The sequence below is a fragment of the Panthera uncia genome, chromosome E1 (assembly GCF_023721935.1).
Source record: "Panthera uncia isolate 11264 chromosome E1, Puncia_PCG_1.0, whole genome shotgun sequence".
Lineage (NCBI taxonomy): Eukaryota > Metazoa > Chordata > Mammalia > Carnivora > Felidae > Panthera > Panthera uncia.
The window spans coordinates 55,043,141-55,061,401 of NC_064814.1; the positions used below are offsets into that span (position 1 = coordinate 55,043,141).

General features: G+C 54.9%; 1 protein-coding gene across 1 annotated transcript in view; it reads right to left on the reverse strand.

Moving 5' to 3' along the window:
* NTN1 (netrin 1) overlaps nucleotides 1-18,261 on the reverse strand; it is a 157,252-nt gene that overhangs the window by 26,548 nt on the left and 112,443 nt on the right. The window contains exons 3-4 of the mRNA XM_049635362.1: nucleotides 11,744-11,893; nucleotides 9,195-9,248 (exon numbers count right to left, since the gene is read on the reverse strand). Coding sequence (XP_049491319.1) covers nucleotides 9,195-9,248; nucleotides 11,744-11,893 — 204 coding nt within the window. The remainder of the gene's footprint in view (nucleotides 1-9,194; nucleotides 9,249-11,743; nucleotides 11,894-18,261) is intronic.

An 18,261-nucleotide genomic window follows, 5' to 3' on the forward strand; every position in this document is an offset into this window, starting at 1 on the left:
ATAATAGATGATAGATAGATAGATAGATAATAGAGAGATAGATAATAGATAGATAGATAGATAGATAGATAATAGATAGATGATAGAGACAGATACATAGATAGATAGATAGATAGATAGATAGATAGACAGATAGATAGATAAAACTATTTCAGGAAAACATGTTGAAGCAAATGGGACAACACGTTCATTGTTAAGTCTAGGCAATAGGAATGTGGGTGTCCCCCCTCTGTTCTCTCTGTGTCTCTGAGGTTTTCACAGAAGTTTAAAAACTGGGGCGCCCGGGTGGCTCAGTCAGTTGAGCATCTGATTCTTGATTTCAGCTCAGGTCACGATCGCAGGGTCTTGGGATCGAGCTCTGTGCCAGGCTCTGCACTGAGTGTGGAGCCTGCTTGGGATTTTCTCTCTCTGCCCCTCCCCAGCTCACTCTCTCTCTCTGTCTCTCTCAAATAAAAAAAAAAAATAAAATAAAATAAAAACGTGTAGCAACTGGTTAAGCCACGTTAATTCCAAAATATAGTAATTTATAGTAAAACTGAGAATTCGAGATAAATTTTATTCTAGATTCGGCTAAATTTTCCATGGAAAACGGATTAGCAAACCTTTCCTGGGTGAACACAGGATTTCCTTGCTGAGGTGAGAAAACCCGCTTTTTAAAGGCTCCAATGCACCCATTTCTTTTTTTTATTTTTCTATTTTTTTTAACGTTTATTTATTTTTGAGACAGACAGAGACAGACCATGAATGAAGGAGGAGCAGAGAGAGAGGGAGACACAGAATCGGAAGCAGGTTCCAGGCTCTGAGCTGTCAGCACAGAGCCTGACATGGGGCTCAAACTCACAAACTGAGAGATCATGACCTGAGCTGAAGTCAGACGTTTAATCGACTGAGCCACCCAGGCGCCCCCAGAATCGATTTATCTTTAATCAGGCGTCTGGTCCAATTCTTCACCAGAGTTGACCCTCCCTGTGTAATGTGCTTTGGCAATATACTATATTTTTCCATTTCATATTTGAATATTCTCCTGCAACATAATTACACGAATATCCCATAATTGAGTAAGTAAAACTACTGAAAGACAGCTGGTTCTTCCCCTATTTTATTATAAACAACGCTGTAATAACAACCTTATAGCTAAATCTTGGCATGCATCACTATTTCCTTAGGCTAAATTCCTAGAAATGAAGGGATGGGGTCAAAGATACATTTTGATACACGATGCCAAATCATCCTTCACAAAAGTAGTACCGGGTTGCCCTTCCATAACCACAGTGGACGAATCTGTTTCTCCAACCCGTTCAACACAGGGAATTACTTTTTGTTTTGTAAATAGTTACCAATTTAATACCTTTTGAAATGCCATTCCTGTTAATGTTGTTTTTTTTAATTACTAGGTAAGTATAATATTTCAGATGCTTACTGCCATTTGCTCAAATGCTCTGAATTTCTAGTTCATTTTGTCAGCCCAATTTTGTATTAGAATCTCTCTCCCCACCCTTTCTTATTGAATTATAAGAACTCTTTATTTATTGAAGATATTAATCTTTGGTCCTCTATGTCACAAATATTTTTCTCAGCTTTTAGTTTGTCTTTCTGTTGCTTCTAGAGAGTTCTGATGTACCGAAGTTTTCATTTTTAGCCACTTAAAATCTTTCCTCTTATGATGTCTGACTTTTATATCATATTTAGAAAGCTTTCCTCACCCCCAAGATTACACTGACATGGATATGTTTTATTCGAGAACTTTTAAGGATTCATTAAAAATACAGAAATTTTTAATCCTGGGATTTATGTTGGTTTATAGCATGAAGCAGAAATCTCATTTATTGTTATTTTTTTAAAAATAGGCAGTTTTCCCAGCACTGATTCCTTTCCTCACTGAGAAATAGTCATAGCTTTACCACCTACTAAGTTCTTATGTTTACATTTGAGTCTATTTCTGGACTTTCTACTCAGCTTTTGTGATTTCTCTATCACACTAATTTAAATATCCTGGTTACAATATTGTAAAAATCTGGGAGGGCACATCACCCTTCCCTACTCTTCTTTTCAAAAAATTCTTGACTATTAGTACTCATTTATTTTTCTAGCCGAACTTAAGGACCATGTCCTATCCCATTAGGATTTTGACTAGAATCACGTTAAACTTATTTAGGGGACAAGTGACATTTTACAGTGTTCAGTCTCCCCCACCCAGAGCACAGTAAGACCTTCCTTTTTTTTTTTTTTTTTTTCCTGGTCTTCCATAATGTCCCTTGGAAAAGTTTTACCCTCTTTAAAAATATACATTCTGAGGATGCCCGGGTGGCTCAGTCGGTTAAGCATCCAAGTCTTGATCTCGGCTAGGCTCAGGTCACGATCTCACGGTTCATAGGTCCGAGCCTATGAACACATCAGGCTCTGTGCTGACAGCGTAGAGCCTGCTTGGGATATTCTGTCTCTTTCTCTCTCCCTCTCTCTCTGCCTCTCCCCGACTCCTGCATGTGTGTGAGTGGGTGCTCACTCTCTCTCTCAAAGTAAATAAATAAACATTAAAAATTTTTTTAAATACACTGTACTTTTAATGCTACGTTTATTTCTGCGTATTTGATATTTTGGCTACTGTTCTAATTGGGATTCTGTTTCCATTATACGAATGCTGTGTATTCACCCAGTAACACTACAGGCCAGACATCCCCTTAACATTTCACTCACTGGGACACTGTTTGTAAGTAGTTCCTGTTGATATAGAAGAAAAGTTCCTGCCCTCTGAATGTTAACTTTGCAGTGGCCTCGCTGCCCTCCTCCTACCAGTGGTAGAGGGTTTTCTTTTCCATTTTGGAAAAGGCATGTTTTTATAATGCAAATTTCATCTTGGGCGCACGAGCGCGCGCGCGCGCGCGCGCGTGTGTGTGTGTGTGTGTGTGTGTGAAACGCACCTGCTCCCCTATCCAAACTGTTCTCTCATCTAAGCTGACCCATCTGCCCTGTCTCACTCGGGGCTGCCTTGTGACCACAGGGACCGAGTCGTGCATGGTCCTCCACACCCACAACCAGTGGCTTCAGCCACGCCAGCCCCACATGCCAACCAGCCACACGCTCCCTAGAGCCGCTGTAACTGGCACCTGCAAAGGACAGAAGCTTTTCACTGCCTGCACCTCCACCTCTGTCCTCCGACCTCGCTGCTGCACGGGTTTGTCTCCTCTCTTGGCAGGATGCTACCACGCCGTCAGGAATTACCAGAAAATTACCCGAAACTGACCAACCAGCATAACTACCGGAGGCGAATGACACAGAGGTCAACGCCACTCGCGGACTCGGAGGCCGGGGGACCTTGGCTGGAATGTGGCTGCAGCTGCACTGCTTCCTGGGACTTCTTAACCTCTCTATGACTCAGTGTCTCCTGCTTAAAATGGGGGCTCATCGCTGTACCTACCTCATCCGGGTGGAAGGGCTGGTTAATGGTTAATGACCGAGAAGAGTGCCCGGCACCGAGTAAGCATTACATAAATGCCGTCTCCTTCCCCTGCTTCATGCAGCCAAAATCTGCTCCTCGTTACCTGGTCCAACCTCTTCTGGGGATGATGTTTATCTGATGGCAAATTCACCTACACAGCTGATTCCGGACAGCCTAACATCCTGTTCCATTCCAGCTTGGAAAAAACCAGGGCCTCAGTCAATTCACAGACCCTCTTCTTCCAGGTGACATGGGCCGCCCACGTGGTCCCCGGTCTCAGCTCCTTCCAGGAGTCCTCCCCTCCACCCCCATTGGATCCACGGGTCCCTTTCCCCTGTACCAGGAATACTCAGGGCCCGGGGAACACATCCTTCCCTGGTGGCTCCAAAGGGAGAAAGACGATGCAGGCAACGTGGCCAGACTTTTTCTATATAACGCGAGGGGATATGGTCGCTGCCACACATCTGGAAAGCGACAGATGGACGTCTGCCATCAACCCCGTGTTGGCTGAGCCACGCCAGCTGGGAGATAAAGTGTGGAGGTGCCAGAAGGCACCCCTTGACCTTCAAATTCTCCCAGTGAGCAAGGGGACTGGAGGGCAAGCATGTCCCCCATTGCTGTTCAGGCCCCAGAGCCCTGTCCCCATGGCTCCCGCTCTCCACTCAGCCCGCCCCAAACCAACTAGGTTCACTTCACTCTTGACTGTGACCTTTAAACATTTGACTTCTTTTTTTTAATTGTGGTAAAATACACATAACATAAAATTTTACCACATCACCCGTTTTTAAATTGGGGCAATTCAGTGGCATCGAGCACATCCACAATATTACCCGTCACCACCATCTAGTTCCAGAACCTTCCCGTCACCCCAAAAGGAAAACCTGTACCCGTCAAACGTCACTCCCTGTTCCTCCCCACTCTCAGTCCCTGGCAACCACTAATCTGCTTTCGGTGCGTGGATTTGCTCATTCTGGGCATTTCACGTAAGTGGGATCATACGCCATGTGGCCGTGTGTCTCCCGCATCTTCCACTCCGCACACCGTCTTCACGGTATCCCGTTCCTTTTTCTGACGGAACGCTAGTCCAGGCCTGGGTAAGCCGCGCTGCGTTGAGCCACTTTTGCGACGATGGGCATCTGGGCTGTCTCCACCTTTTGGTTATCGTGAAGCCAAGCGCTTGGCCCTTAACTGACTTCCAGTTTTCGGCTCCCTGCTAGGTTTAGGGTCCAACAGCAGCTGCTGGGAAGGCTGTGCGACGAGGGCACCCAGCAGTCCCCGGCCTGTCTCGGGCAACACCACCCGTTCCCTCCCAAGGTCTTCTCAAGAGCCCCACCCCCAGCAAGCTGACCCCGTACACCTGTCCTCATGCCAACAGCCCACACGGTAATCCTGCCTTCCCCATGAGCCATCGGGAGACCCTGCATTGTCCCTGCCGTCCTACTGGGTTTTCACTGAGCATATGACAAGCCCACCGCTGAACCAGAGCCGTCACCCAGATTCATCTCATGCAGCCCCCACAGCGACCCTACGAGGCAGGGCTATTATCACAGCAGGGCCCCCTTATCCGCGGTTTTGGTCACCCACGGTCCGGAAGCAGGCGATCCCCCTTCTGATGTGTCATCGGGTCAGCAGTGTCACGTCACCCTTATGCCCACCTCCTTCGTCCCATCCCGGGGGCATTTTATCATCTCCCAGCCTCACAAGACAAAGGCTGAGCGCAGGACGGTAAGATTATTTTGAGACAGAGACCGACCACATTCGCGTGTCTTGCGTTACACATACCGCCGTAGCTGTTCTGTTTTATTATGAGTTACGTTGTTCGTCTCTTACTGTGCCTGGTTGATTACTCAAACTCTAACACAGGTATGCACGTAGGGGGCAGAGCAGAGTACGTATAGGGTTCCGTACTGTCTGTGGGTGCAAGCATCCACTGGGGGTCTTGAAACGTGTCCTGTGTGGATAAGGTTGGGGTTGGGGCGGGACGGGAGGTGGGACTACTGTCTCAGGAAACCAGATCAGGCACAACTCAGGGTCTCAGGCTCCTGATTCGGTCAGTGCTCCGTCGGCCCCCCCGTCCCGCCCCCCAACACCTGGCCAATACCCGCATTCAAGTGTTACCAGGTGGTTTTTTCCACACTCACCCAAGCTATTCCTTCACTTGGAAAACAAAAACCCCAAAAGGAGAAAGACCCAGACTCATCCAGATGGCAGGTCTATATAAACCCAATTTCCTTCCATGAAAAAAAAAAAAAAAATAGAAGTATCAAGAGGTGACCAGATGAGACACATCTAAGGTCACCCCCCGCCCAACACCCACACCTGGGGGTGGAGTCCTTCCTCCGGCCACTGGGCTCCGTGGACGGGATGTCTCTGCAGGGCTGGTTGCCCGGATCTGGGGCCTCGGGAGCAGGAGGCAGGGTGCAGGCCCCCAAAAGGGTGAGCCACAGAGCAAAAGTGGCAAACGTGAAGACCAGGCCTTCCCCAGCCGTCGTCAACTCTTCACCCCAGTACCTCTGCCCACACCAAGCTCTGCAAGGGGCTGGGGAAGAAGCCCGTCACCAGAGGCACGGAGACAGCCAGCAGGCATGACCCGAAGGTCATTGCCACCGGGAGAGGCAGGGCAGGGAGGGCCCCAGTGGCCCCAGCTCGCCTTCATTCTTCAGGGGGAGGCAGACAGGAGAAGTCTGAGTGCCTTCGGAGGCCTCACAGCCAGTGGAGACTCAACCCCAGATCTCCCAGCTCCAAACCACAAACCAAACAAACAGATCAACAACCACCCCGGAGGCGGAGGTGATGGAGGGCGAGGGGAGGCAGGCGGTCCCTTTTTAGCCCCGGGATGGAGGTGTCTAGGACCGTAAGTAGGCAGGTTTGGGGTGGGCAGTCTGTATCCCCTTCCTATCCGGTTCCCCGCTGGGCCCCGGGTCCCCGGACCTCCCACGGGCAAGGCATCCCTCACCTCCCGGCCCGGGAGAGGGTCCCAGCCCGCTCCGTGAGCAGGTGGTCAGTGTTCCCTGAGGGAGCTGGCCCTTCAATGGGAACGGGTTCAGGGCGAGGTTATGTCCATCAGCTTCTAGGACAAATTCTCCGTTTATTAATTCTCCTCCATTACGCAGGCAAAAGTAAACACGCTTTTCTCAGGCAGCCTGGCACAGAGGCCTTCCCTATTCAAACACTGCAAGAGTCTTGGACGTATGAGCTCCCAGGCCTGCTTCCCAGGGGGCCCCCTGGCCTCCTGCCCGCGACATCCCAGCCTGCCGAGACAGGCGAGCGGAGCTTTGTGCGGTGGCCGGCTCCAGGGTCCGGCGCTCAGGGCCTGGGAATGGCCTCGGGTCTGCAGGAAGCACGGGAGATCCCGGTCGCCCGGGGCACAACAAGGTCAGAAAGGGTCTGGCCAAAGCTGCGGGCGGGTGTCACACCTGCCCACTTAACCCCTCCACGAGGAAAGCGCTTTGCAAAGGCGTTGAATGCCTGCTTCCATTTAAATCATGCTTTTAAAGGTGCGGGGAGAAGAAAGGAAATACACAATAAGGAAATGAAAAGAACTGATAAATGCAGGCTTTGCAAAGGCAGATGCTGCAGCTGTTTCTAAGTACTTGCTCAGGAATCTTTTACCTGCGGAGCAGAGATGATTGCATGTTTTTTTTTAAGTTTATTTATTTCTTTTTGAGAGAGAAAGAGAGAATCCCAAGCAGGCTCCGCACTGTCAGTGCAGAGCCCGATACGGGGCTCGAACTCACAAACCACAAGATCATGATCGGAGCCGAAGTCAGATGCTTAACCAACTGAGCCACCCAGGCGCCCCGATGGTCGCATGTTTTATACCAGCTTCTTGCGGCCTGGGCAGGAATCTCACAATTTGTTTTTTCCTTCTATTTCCGCCCCCCCCCCCCCCCCCCCCCCATTTCTGACTGGGAAGGAAAAAAAAAGCCTCAAACCACACTGCATGAGGCATAAAGTCAAGCTGCAAGCACCAGAAAAGGGGAGGCGAGACAGAGAGAGAAAGAGAGAAAGAGAGAGAGAGAGAGGGAGGTCACCACCCACCTTGCCCTTGGATGAGCCGTGTCCAAAGCCCCCAGGAGCTTGCCCAGGTGACTTCTCCTATGACCAACGTCACATGGCGGAAGCAAGAATCAAGACTCGGTTAAATGTAAGCATCTTTTGGCTGCAAAACTGCTCTCCCCCAGAGCTAGACTAATTGGGAGGTGCCTTTACATTATGTTTTTACTTATTTTTTTACGTTTTCTTTATTTTTGGGAGAGCGCCAGCGGGGGAGGAGCAGAGAGAAGGGGACAGAGCATGCGAAGCGGGCTCTGTGCTCGCAATCTGACAGTGGTGAGCCCGATGCGGGGCTCGAACCCATGAACCCTGAGATCATGACCTGAGCCGAAGTCGGATGCTCAACCGACTGAGCCCCCCCGGCGCCCCTCATTATGTTTTTACAGAAAGAGCCTCATCCCACCTCCCAGGTCATGCTACCTCTCCCCTCTCCCCAACGCTTTCCCATTACTGTTTCTCCTGGAAGTGTCCCCTGCAGCTCAACCAAAGGGGACTGAAGACTATCCAGCAACTCAAGACTGAGATCTTTTTGGTTTTCCGTGGAGTGTGGCCACAGGCACTTTCTAGAATGTTCCTCTATCCTTTCCGGTTTGAGGGCTGTTGACCAGGGTGGCTGGTCCCCACCTGGCACCCCCTCCAGCCAGGCTATGAGCCCAAAGCCGGGGCTGTGTAACCCCTTCCCGGACCAGGGACTGGTGACTCCTGGGGACCCTTTCTCGTGGCAATATTTCTAATTTTTTTAATGTTTATTTATTTTTGAGAGACAGACAGAGCGCTAGGGGTGGGGGGGGGGGAAAGGGGGCAGAGAGAGAGGGAAACACGGAATCTGAAGCAGGCTCCAGGCTCTGAGCTGTCAGCACAGGGCCCAACGTGGGGCTCAAACCCATGAACCGGGAGATCACGACCTGAGCCGAAGTCAGACCCTTAACTGACAGAGCCACCCAGGCACCCCTCAACAGCAATATTTCTAAATGCAAACACAAAATACCCAGAACTCCAAAGGAGACTGATCGTACTGAAATACGCTTACCCAAATATCTTACAAAAACCCAGCTTTACGGTACAGTAACGGAATAGACGGGCTTCTTTAGTAATGATTACAAGTCACGATCTGGCAGAGGGTTCTGTCACTTCCGTCATGTCGAGGCAACAAACGAGCACAGACGGTATTGCGTGATAGCTGCACAATGTGACATCTGCACCACCTCTCACGTGGTGTGAAAGGAGCTGTGATTTCCGTGGGCTGCCCACTCTGCCGCGGCTCGGGGCCGAGCTCCCCGGCGGAGAGAATGCCCGATTCGGGGCGGAGGGGAGGGACGCTGAGGGTGTGACCTTCTTCCGGTCCGGGTTCCCGGTCCCCCTGAGTTCTGTGCTCAAGGTGCCTTTTCCAGCCCCACCCCCACCTCCTTCCTTCTTCCCTGCAGCCCCAGCTGGGCGTGCAGGCAGCTTGTGACCCTGGGACCGGCAGGTGGGGTGCAGCTCTGAGGGCCTCAGGCCTGGGCGAGAAGCTGGTTCACAGGCACCAGGAAGCCTCCCTCCCTTTAATCTTGGGGGGAGCATCACGGGAAAACGCCCTGTGTTTCCATCCTCCTCGATCCAGCCCAGGGGTACCCCTCACACCCAGCGGCGCCCCGATGGTGATTCTGAGGCCTGTGGCAGCCCCCTCCCCTCCCCTCCCCACGGCGAAGCAGGACACGCCTACCTTCCGGTTCCTCCACGCTGCTGGCTGCGGTGGTCGGGGGTGCCACGGGGATCTCTGTGGGGTTCGGGATGGGAGGAAGAGAAAACCAGGTGAGAAGATGTTACTTTAGGCCTTAGAAAAAGACGAGCACAGCACAGACTCCTCCCTGGGCCCTCCTCCCTTCCCCACTCCAGAAGAGGAGGGCCAGGGAGGAGGAGGAAGCTGGTACGGGTGCCCGGAATGTGGCCTTGTTCTCCTTCGGGGAGGCATGTGAAGGGACGAGGCGGGGGGATCTGTGCCCCTGGCCGGGGCTCCCGCAGGCTCACACCTCACAATCTAAGCCATTTTCTCCGTGGCCAGAACAGACCGGCCACGGAAGATCCAAGGGCCTCAGAGACGCATGCACTTTCCGGGGGTCGCTCCCTTTGTACCTCGAATGGCAATTCCTTCATACTAGCTCCCGACTCCGCCCTGTGCCCAGGAAAGGGGAGGAGGTTCAGCCAGTCTCCAGGGGGGAAACCACAGACCAACGGTCCCTGAGGGGAGGGACTGGCCTCCCCTGGTGAACAGAAGGGTCACAAAGGTCTCCACGAATCCCCCAGACTCTGGCCACCATCTGACTGCTGGGGGCAAGACCTCCCTCAACTTCAAGACTCTGGATCAATTGGGGCCTGAGGCTTGGTGGGTCGAGATGGAACACTCAGGCCTGGGGGCCTGCCCGAGAGTCACCTTCAGAAGGAATGGGCAGGGGACCCAGCTCTCAATTCGGAGTCAGATCCTGCTCTCGGGGGACTTTTCTCTTGGCCCTCATGAGCTACGCGGTCCCAGCAGAGTTTCCGGAGGGAACATCGATGGCCCACGTACACCCAGCAATGGGGCTCCCCAACCCCAGTTCCTGGGCCAGTACTGGGCCATATGCAGAGGGCCCGGCTCCCAGACCTGCGACAAGTCAGGCACCAGCCCCCAGGGAACACTGTCTGGGCGTCTGTAGCCAGCGGGTGGCCGCGGGAACACCCGGGAATCCCGTGGGAATGCCTGGGCCCAGCATCGGCCCGCCCTTTGTGAGGGGAAGGGAGAGAATGCACAGAGTGGGTCGGAAAGCGAGGGTTCCGCTTCCCAAGGTTTCTGTCTCCTTCTGTCCCCAGACTGTGGACCATCAGCTCCATTTCAAAGGCTTTGAAGTGATGTTTCCAGCCATTTCTGAGCTCAACCCCCAGCCCCACCTCCCCGTGGCAGCCCTGGGTTCCCCCCAGCATTCTACAAAGGCTCACTTTGCAGCTTTTTGGACAGATGGAGGAAAAGGGTTTTTGCCAATTCTAAGACTCTGACAGCTATATGTAGTCGTGAAAACCATTTCTCCCCTGGATGGATACTGAGCTCAATTTCCCGAAGGCCGGGGTCCGGGTTATCAGCTGTTACCGGACCCCTGGGAACATCCCGGGTCAATGGACTCTCCTGTAAAGAGCCAGCCAGTAGATACATTCGGGGCTCCGCAGGTCGTCCGGTCTCCACTGCAGCTACTCAGTTATCCTACAGCTCAAAGCAGCCGCAGACAAGCAGATAAACCAGTGGGCGTGGCCATGTCCCCATAAAACTTGATGGACACTTCACTTTTCATTGCCTATCATTCCACACGTCATAAAACATTAGTCTTCTGACTTTGCCTTCAAGCGTTAAAAAATTATTAAAAGAAAACATTGAGCCACACTAAAACAGGTGACGGGTCAAATCCCCAGGGCCAGAGTGGGCTCACCCCTGCTCTGGAGAAACAGACCTCATCCCTCGGGTCGGCCTGCTTAGCCGGGACCCGATATTTTTCTGCTCTCCCTTCTGGGTTGAGTTGGCCTTGCACAAGGAGTCGAGAAGGCCAAGGCTGGGGGCCGGCTCCCAGCCAGGCTGGACGTCCAGCCAAGGCTAAGTCTCCATCATGACAGATGGTTCCATCCTACCAGTTGCAGAACAGTAAGCCCCTTCTGAGCCGGGACCGCCGCTGAGTGACCCCTGCCGTCTTGCTCATCCCTTCCCCTGGTTTCAGCGACTGAGGAGTTAACAGCTGGGCCGAGGGGCCCCCAAGACACTAAGGGGTGCTGTCATCCATCATGACCCCGGGGCGGGGGGGTCACGCATGGGAACCTGTAGTGTCAGTCCCTTGTGAACCTGCCAGGGCAGGGGGGGAAACTGGAACCCCGCAGCAGCCACAGCGGCGACCCCCGGGACAAAGCCACCCCAGGTCCAACGCCAAGGCAGAATACAGGAACAGGCCCTGGGTGGAGGAAAGGGGCTCGCTTTCCTCTGGGGGCAGGAGACGCAGTCACTCTCAGGACGGAAAACAGCAGACTGGCTCTGCTGAGCTCCCAGCTGCTTCTGCAAGAACCCCACGGGTATGGCGGGGAGGTGGGGGGGGGGGGGCTCGCATGGGGTCCCACCGAGTACAGCGCATCGAACACAGAGACCCCACGTCCATCAGCGCTCAACCCGCTGGACGTCAGCAGTCAGGGTTGAGGAAGGGTTTCCCTCCCACACAGCCGGGGGCGGGGGCAGGGGGGAGAGGAGAGGAGGCTCACACATACTTATGCAGGGGGCGATGGGGGAGCGGCTCTGCTGGTAGCCTTTGGCACAACGGTTGCAGGTGATGCCGGTCACGCCATCCTTGCAGGGACACTGGCCGGTGGTCTGGTTGCAGGTCTTGCCAGCAGCACCCACGGGGTGGCAATCACAGGCTGTGGAGGACACAGGACAGGAGGGTCAGAGGGCGGGCAGTGGCCAGCCCCTCCCTTGGGGCTCCCCTTTGAATCCCATCCCGGACGAAGAGCGGGCCAAACACACACACACACACACACACACACACACATTCCAGAGGCTCTGAGAACTGGCCACCTGCCTACCTGGAAATGAGGAATGAAAATCAAAATGGACCATCTTTTTTTTTTTTAATGTTTTATTCATTTTTTGAGACAGAGACAGAGCCTGAGCAGGTGAGGGGCAGAGAGAGGAGGAGACACAGAATCCGAAGCAGGCTCCAGGCTCTGAGCTGTCAGCACACAGCCCGACACGGGGCTCCTGGACCATGAGGTCATGACCTGAGCTGAAGTCGGACGCTCAACCGATTGAGCCGCCCAGGCGCCCCTCAAAATGGACCACGTTGAAAGGCTGTTTCAGCAGCAGGGAAGCAAAGCAGGGGAGCCCCTCCAGAGCCCCGAGAGGAAGGCTGGCCCGAGCTCGAGGATGTTTTGGCAAAGGCCAAGCCCACAGGCTGATCACAGGTGGGAGTTCAGAATCTCAGCGGGTGAGTCTGTGCCCCTCACTCCTCCGCCCCCAGCCAGCTCCCGGCCCCCAGGTGTCCTTCCCTACCCTCCAGGTGGGAGGAATGGAGTTGGGGGCCCGACACGGCCACGGGGCTGGCCAGGTCTGAGATGGGTCTCTCCAGGCCGCTGTGCCCGCCTTGATTGGCAGCCAGGTGGCCCGAGACCCAGGCTTCTGGATGGCACAAGCCATAAGCTGTCGCACCAGGAAGGGACACAGGGGTCACCTAAACACCCTGACTGGATGTGTCAAGACTAGAGAGGGGAAGAAACGTCCCGGGGCCTCGCAGAAAGGGAGCGGCCTTGCTGGGAGGTGGAGGCCCCACTGGGCAGGTCAGACAGCAGAGACAGTGTGGGTGGGGGGGGCCACCTGAGTCCCTGGCTGAATGTGATGGGTTGGGGGGGGGGGGAAGGGGAGCTGTCTGCAGGAAGCTGGTGTTTCTGCCCCAAATGGGGAAAAAAACATCCAAGAAAATAAGGGCCAGCAGAGGGTCCAGCCAGGGTCCAGCAGAGGGTCTCCTCCAGGGAAGGGAGGCCCTGGCTGTCACGTGGGCAGCCCGGGGTGCGGGTGGGGGGAGGTTGTTGGTGGCTTTCTCTCATTGAAGGATCCACGGGAGCAAAATGGAACCGTCCCAATCTCTCCCGTGTATACAGCAGTAAAATCCCCCCCCAGGAGCCGGTCTTCTTAAATCAGCCCTACGTTCATGTTCATTCCCTGTTGGTCTTGTCTTCCTTTGTCTCCTCTTCCTTAGTAAGAAAGGACTCAGCCTGACACAAGCTGGGGCTTGTGCTGTGAGGGGGAGATGGCTGGAGCAAACCTCTGGCCTCTCCCTGGGCCCTTCAGTCCCCTCCTGCGGCGGGAAGGGTGACCGAGCACGGGCAGCATCTCTAAGACGGCCACGTGGAAGCTGAGGGCCCCAGCACGGCCCCCCACCCCCCACCATCCCGAGCCTGATGGGGGCACAGGCACCGGGTGGGTGTGGCCTCCCGAGGCTCATGCCAGCTGACCTCCCGTGGCCTGCCTTGCAAGCTTGCTGGTAATGCAAAGATTCCTGCCAAACTTCCTCCCCTCCGTGCTGACGGAACACAGCTGCGTGCCAGTAACTTCTGGATCCCGGCACTTGGCTGCAAGGAGGTCACCAAAGGTTGCTCGGGCACTGAAGGGCCAGAGCCGAGCCACCGTGGGCACGGGGCACCTCTCTCGAGGCAAGAGCTGTCCAGAGCAGAATCTGGGCCAGGGGTGGGGGTGGGGGGTGCATCAGGAAGGCGGCAACAGTCCTCACCTCACCCCCTGCCCACCTCTAGTCTTTGCTGCCCCTCGCGGCTGGTGACCTGTCGGCTGCCTGGGCGGGAGCCAGGCGCCGGCTGACAGCGGTCGGGGCCGAGGGCCATCCTCAGTGAGGGCAGGCCCATCCTTGGATCAGAGAAAGGGGCTGCCTCCTGCTGGGTTTCCAATCTATCTGCCCCGACTCTGCCAACACTTTGAGCCACTGGCCCCTTTCACCTGGTCTGACAGAGGCAGCAGGCTGGCTGGGCTTCCGCGAAAATCGCTATTCCAGGAAGAGACGCCACCGAGGTCCCAAAAGGTGGGGGCCTCAGAAGGCTTGCTCGGGTCCCTTCTAGGGCGGTGGGACCAGCATTCCTCTGGCTCAGCGCCACCGCCCGGATACCTGTGAACACCTGAGCGCACCCACACGCTCTCACACGCCGTCCCCTCGGCTCCTCACGACAGCCCGTGGAATCGGCACGGCCACAGAGGAGGGGACTGCGCGCTGGCCCAGAAAACCACAGGGGAAGGGAGGCAGGCGGGGCCTGATCGCGGAGGGCCTCAGCGTCTCCGGACAGCCCCCTCTGGAGTTCCTGTTCTACAAGGAGAAAGACCTGCTTACCTGTTGAGACCAAGACTTGGCAGGATTGCTGTTACAGGCGGCCAAGTGCAGTCCTAACAGCCTCGCCCGGAGCTCATTCTCAAGTCCAAGCACAACAGCCCCAAAGTAAGGACCTTCCCCCAAAACCCACAGACAGAGAAAGCCCAAGTTCTCCCCTCCGTGCAAAGAAGGGTGAGCTTCAAGGTGTGGGGAGAAGGGACAGGTGACAGTGCCCCACAGTGGCTTCCTCTGTAGCCTGGGACAAGACAATCCGCTAGCAACGTCTGAGGGAGGGAGTCTGAGCCCACAAAGGAGGCCCCAGGCCCTGGCCCCTGGGGAGAGAAAACCAAAGGGAGCTTGCTGTGTCCCCTCAACCCTGAAGCACGGCCACACACACACCCAGATTTCTACAAACTCACGTGCACACATACTTAGACCCCCACAGCTACAAACACACACAGACTCCTACAAACTCACACGCACTGGCTCAAGGGGCACCACAGCGGGCAGGGCAGTGGAGGGGTGGGGCGGAGCTGAGCAGGGGCGCGGGGTGGGGGTGGGTGGGAGATGCAGAAGTGAAGAGAGCGGAGGTCTTTCCTTTTGCGAGGGGTCCGGGGAGGGGACGAGGACAGAGCTTCCCTAATTCTTCCGAGAACGGGGCCTGGGGCAGGGCGCGTTCTGCCCCTGGGAGCCCATCTGGTGACTCCAGTTTCCCTGGAAGTCAGCCACTTTTTCGAGGAGGTCAATCCCCTCCATGGCAGGTCACCCTGTCTGCATGGGCCAGGCAGCACCTGGTCATGGGAAACAATGTACCCGAGGTTTTTCCACAAAGAGGAAGGTGAGACCAGACGGAAGCCCAGGGCCCTGAGAAGGCGGGAGGATTAGGTTTCTCACGCACTCGGCGGGGCTGGAGTGCCTCCCGGTGCAGAGGGGAGCCCGGGCCGTCTCTGCCCAAGGCCATCAGTCAGGGCCAGCCAGCTCGGGGCACACAGGCGCTTTCACATGAGCCTCAGGAGGCCCAGGTCCGGGCCTGTTCCTGCCAGTACTGCTGTGTGACTCTGGGTTAGTGCCTCGCCCCCTCTGGACCACAAGGGGCTCACCTGTAAGGACGGAGGTCTGCACGGCCACTAAAGTCACTTCCAACTTAGTGTACTGCTTGTCTCCACGGCTCCAAGGACCCAGCCGGCACCCCCGCCATCACTGCGGTCCTGGCCCAGAGGACGGCGCCCAGTGCACCCGGCCTTCCGTCCACACCCTCTGACCATCCTGCCCCGACACTGTTGCCCGCTGAGCTGCGCCAGGATCTCGCGGAGATTCAGTCTGTCGGCTAAGAGAAGCTCACCAGGCGTTTCTGGGTGCCCTGGCAAGGCTGACCCGAAAGGCAGACCGTCCCGACCCCGGGCCGCCTGTCCCGAGCACTGCCTCTCCCAGCACCTTCTGATGTGCTCTGTCCCGGGTCCCTGAGGGCCCACAGCCACCATCAGGACGGGGCGCATGTCTGAGGCCGGCCGCCTCCACCGCGGCTCACACCGTGGCTTTTAAAAATCCATCCTGGGCTCCTATCAGGGGATCTGGTTCCTTTTCCCGCAGACCTGGCCCCAGGGGGCCCTCCGGGTCGGGCAGGACCCTCCAGGGGGCATGCTTGCAGAGCACAGGTGAGCTGGCTCGGCACCCGGACCCTCTGAAGCTTCTCCAGGCAGAAGGGGTGAGAGGGAACAACCACAGCGCTGACCCCGGCTTCAGAGGTCATCGTGGCCACCACCTGGGCTTCCAGCCAGTTGGGAAGGACAGCTTTGGACCTGATCTCACCTACAGGCTCAACTGTGTCCCCCCAGCATCCATGTTCCTAACCCCAGGTACCTCAGAGAGTGACCGTCTTTGGAGAGAGGTGAATAGGGTAAAATGAGGTCACCGATGTGACTGGTGTCCCTCTGAGAAGAGATGAGGACACAGACACACACAGAGGTAAGACCGTGTGAAGACAGGGGGTGAAGGTGGCCATCTGTAAGCCACAGAGAGGGGCCCCAGAAGAATCCAGCCCTGCAGCCTCCTTCACCTCACACTTCCAGCCTCCAGGACTGTGGGGAATAAACGTCTACTGTTTAAGCCCCGCGCCTTCCCAGGCCCATTGCTGGCCTCGAGAGAAGGCAGACAAGCAGCCTGGGGATCCTGCTCATACTGTCAGTGAATGTGGCTGCTCCCCCAAGGGCCGTGTGTGCCTGTGGTGCTGGGTGGGGGTGAAACATTCTCCTCTGCGTTGATGAGACTGGTCTGTGTACCTGGATGCCATCCACAACGAAGGCAGAAGCAGGCAGGGCCCTCCATGTGGGCGAGGGTGAGCTCTAGCTGCTGTGGGAGATCAGGTAGGGAGGAGGGAGAGGGAGGAAGGAAGAGGAAAGAGGAGGAGGGAAGAGGGTTGAGAAGAGAGGAGGGTGGGGGGAGAGAGATGAGGAAGGGGAGGAGGGGGGAGGGGAAAGCTGAAGGAGGAATAGGAAAGAGGAGGAGGAAGGGGAGGAGGGAGAGGAGGAGGAAGGAAGGGGGGTGAGAAAAGAGGAGAAGGAGAGACGAGGAGGGAGAGGAAGGGGGAAGTGGGAGGACGGGAGGACCAGGAGAAGGGGGAGGAGGACTGGAGCACGCTCAGTACAGGTGACGGTAGCACAGGAAGACAGAAAAGGCCAGCATCGTCAGAAAATCAGGTTCAGATCCAAAGGGTTCCCACGTCTCTTGTATGTGTGTCAGGCCTTGTGGGGGAAGCCTGGTGGGAAGCCCCTCACCCAGACGTAGTGCTGGGAGAGGACAAATGTCAGGTGCTAAGGGGTATCCAAGAACCTGCTTTTTCTCCATTCCCCAAAACAAGGTGAGGACTGGCCACCAAAAAGAGAAATGTGAAAGCTGGCTAGGGCTGATGGGGTGTCCCAGAATGGAGGGGACCTGGTACAAGTTGGGAGATCGGCGAGGTGGGTCTCAGGGAGGCCGGGCAGGAGGAGGAGTGAGTGCTGACCCAAGGACAACTGGTGACCAAGTGAGTTCAGGGCTGTGAGGAATGGGAGATGGGGAACAGGGAGGTCCAAAGACACAGTGTCAGAGAGTCCTATGGAAGCAGCTTCCTACCATCACTATCACCCAATCAGGATACAGAACATTCCAACTCTCCCAAGAAGCCCCTCTTGTTCCTCTGTGGTCAGCCCCCCATCCCAACTCCTGGCAACAACAGATCTGTTCTGTCCCTATAGCTTTGCCTTTTCAGAACATTGTATTCTGGGACCATACAGTACGTACAATGTATAGATGTATGGCATGTAGCCTTTGGGACCGGCGTCCTTTACTCAGCCAAATGCACCTGAGCTGTGTTTGTGCTGCTGTGTCGATCAAAAGCCCATTCATTTTCATTGCTGCATAGTATTCCACGGTGTGGATTGCAGGGGTTTACGGGAGACCTATAATTTTGTAAGAAACTGCCAAACTGTTTTGCAGAGTGGCTGTGCCATTTTGAGTTCCCACCAGTATATGAGTTCCAGTCATTACACAGCCTCGCCAATGCTTGGAATTGTCAGTATTTCTTATTTTCGATGTTCTAACAGATATGTGGTGGTGTCTCAAGGTTTTACTCTGTATCTCCTTAATGACTATGAGGGTTCCAGTATTTAATTACCATCTGCGCATCTCTGTTAAGTACCTGTTCAAGTATTTTGCCCATTTCTAACTGAATGGTCTGTTTTCTTACTGTTGCGTTTTGAGAGTTCTTTACATATTGTGAATCTCGTCCTTTGTCGGATCTGTGATTCGCAAACATTTCCTCTCATCTGTGGCACAAGGAACATTTTAAAAGCTAAGCCAGACATATCACTCAAGTCTCTCCTCTCCTGACTGCTCCACCTCGTGGCTTCCACTGCTCTTGGAATGGGGCCCACCTCCCGT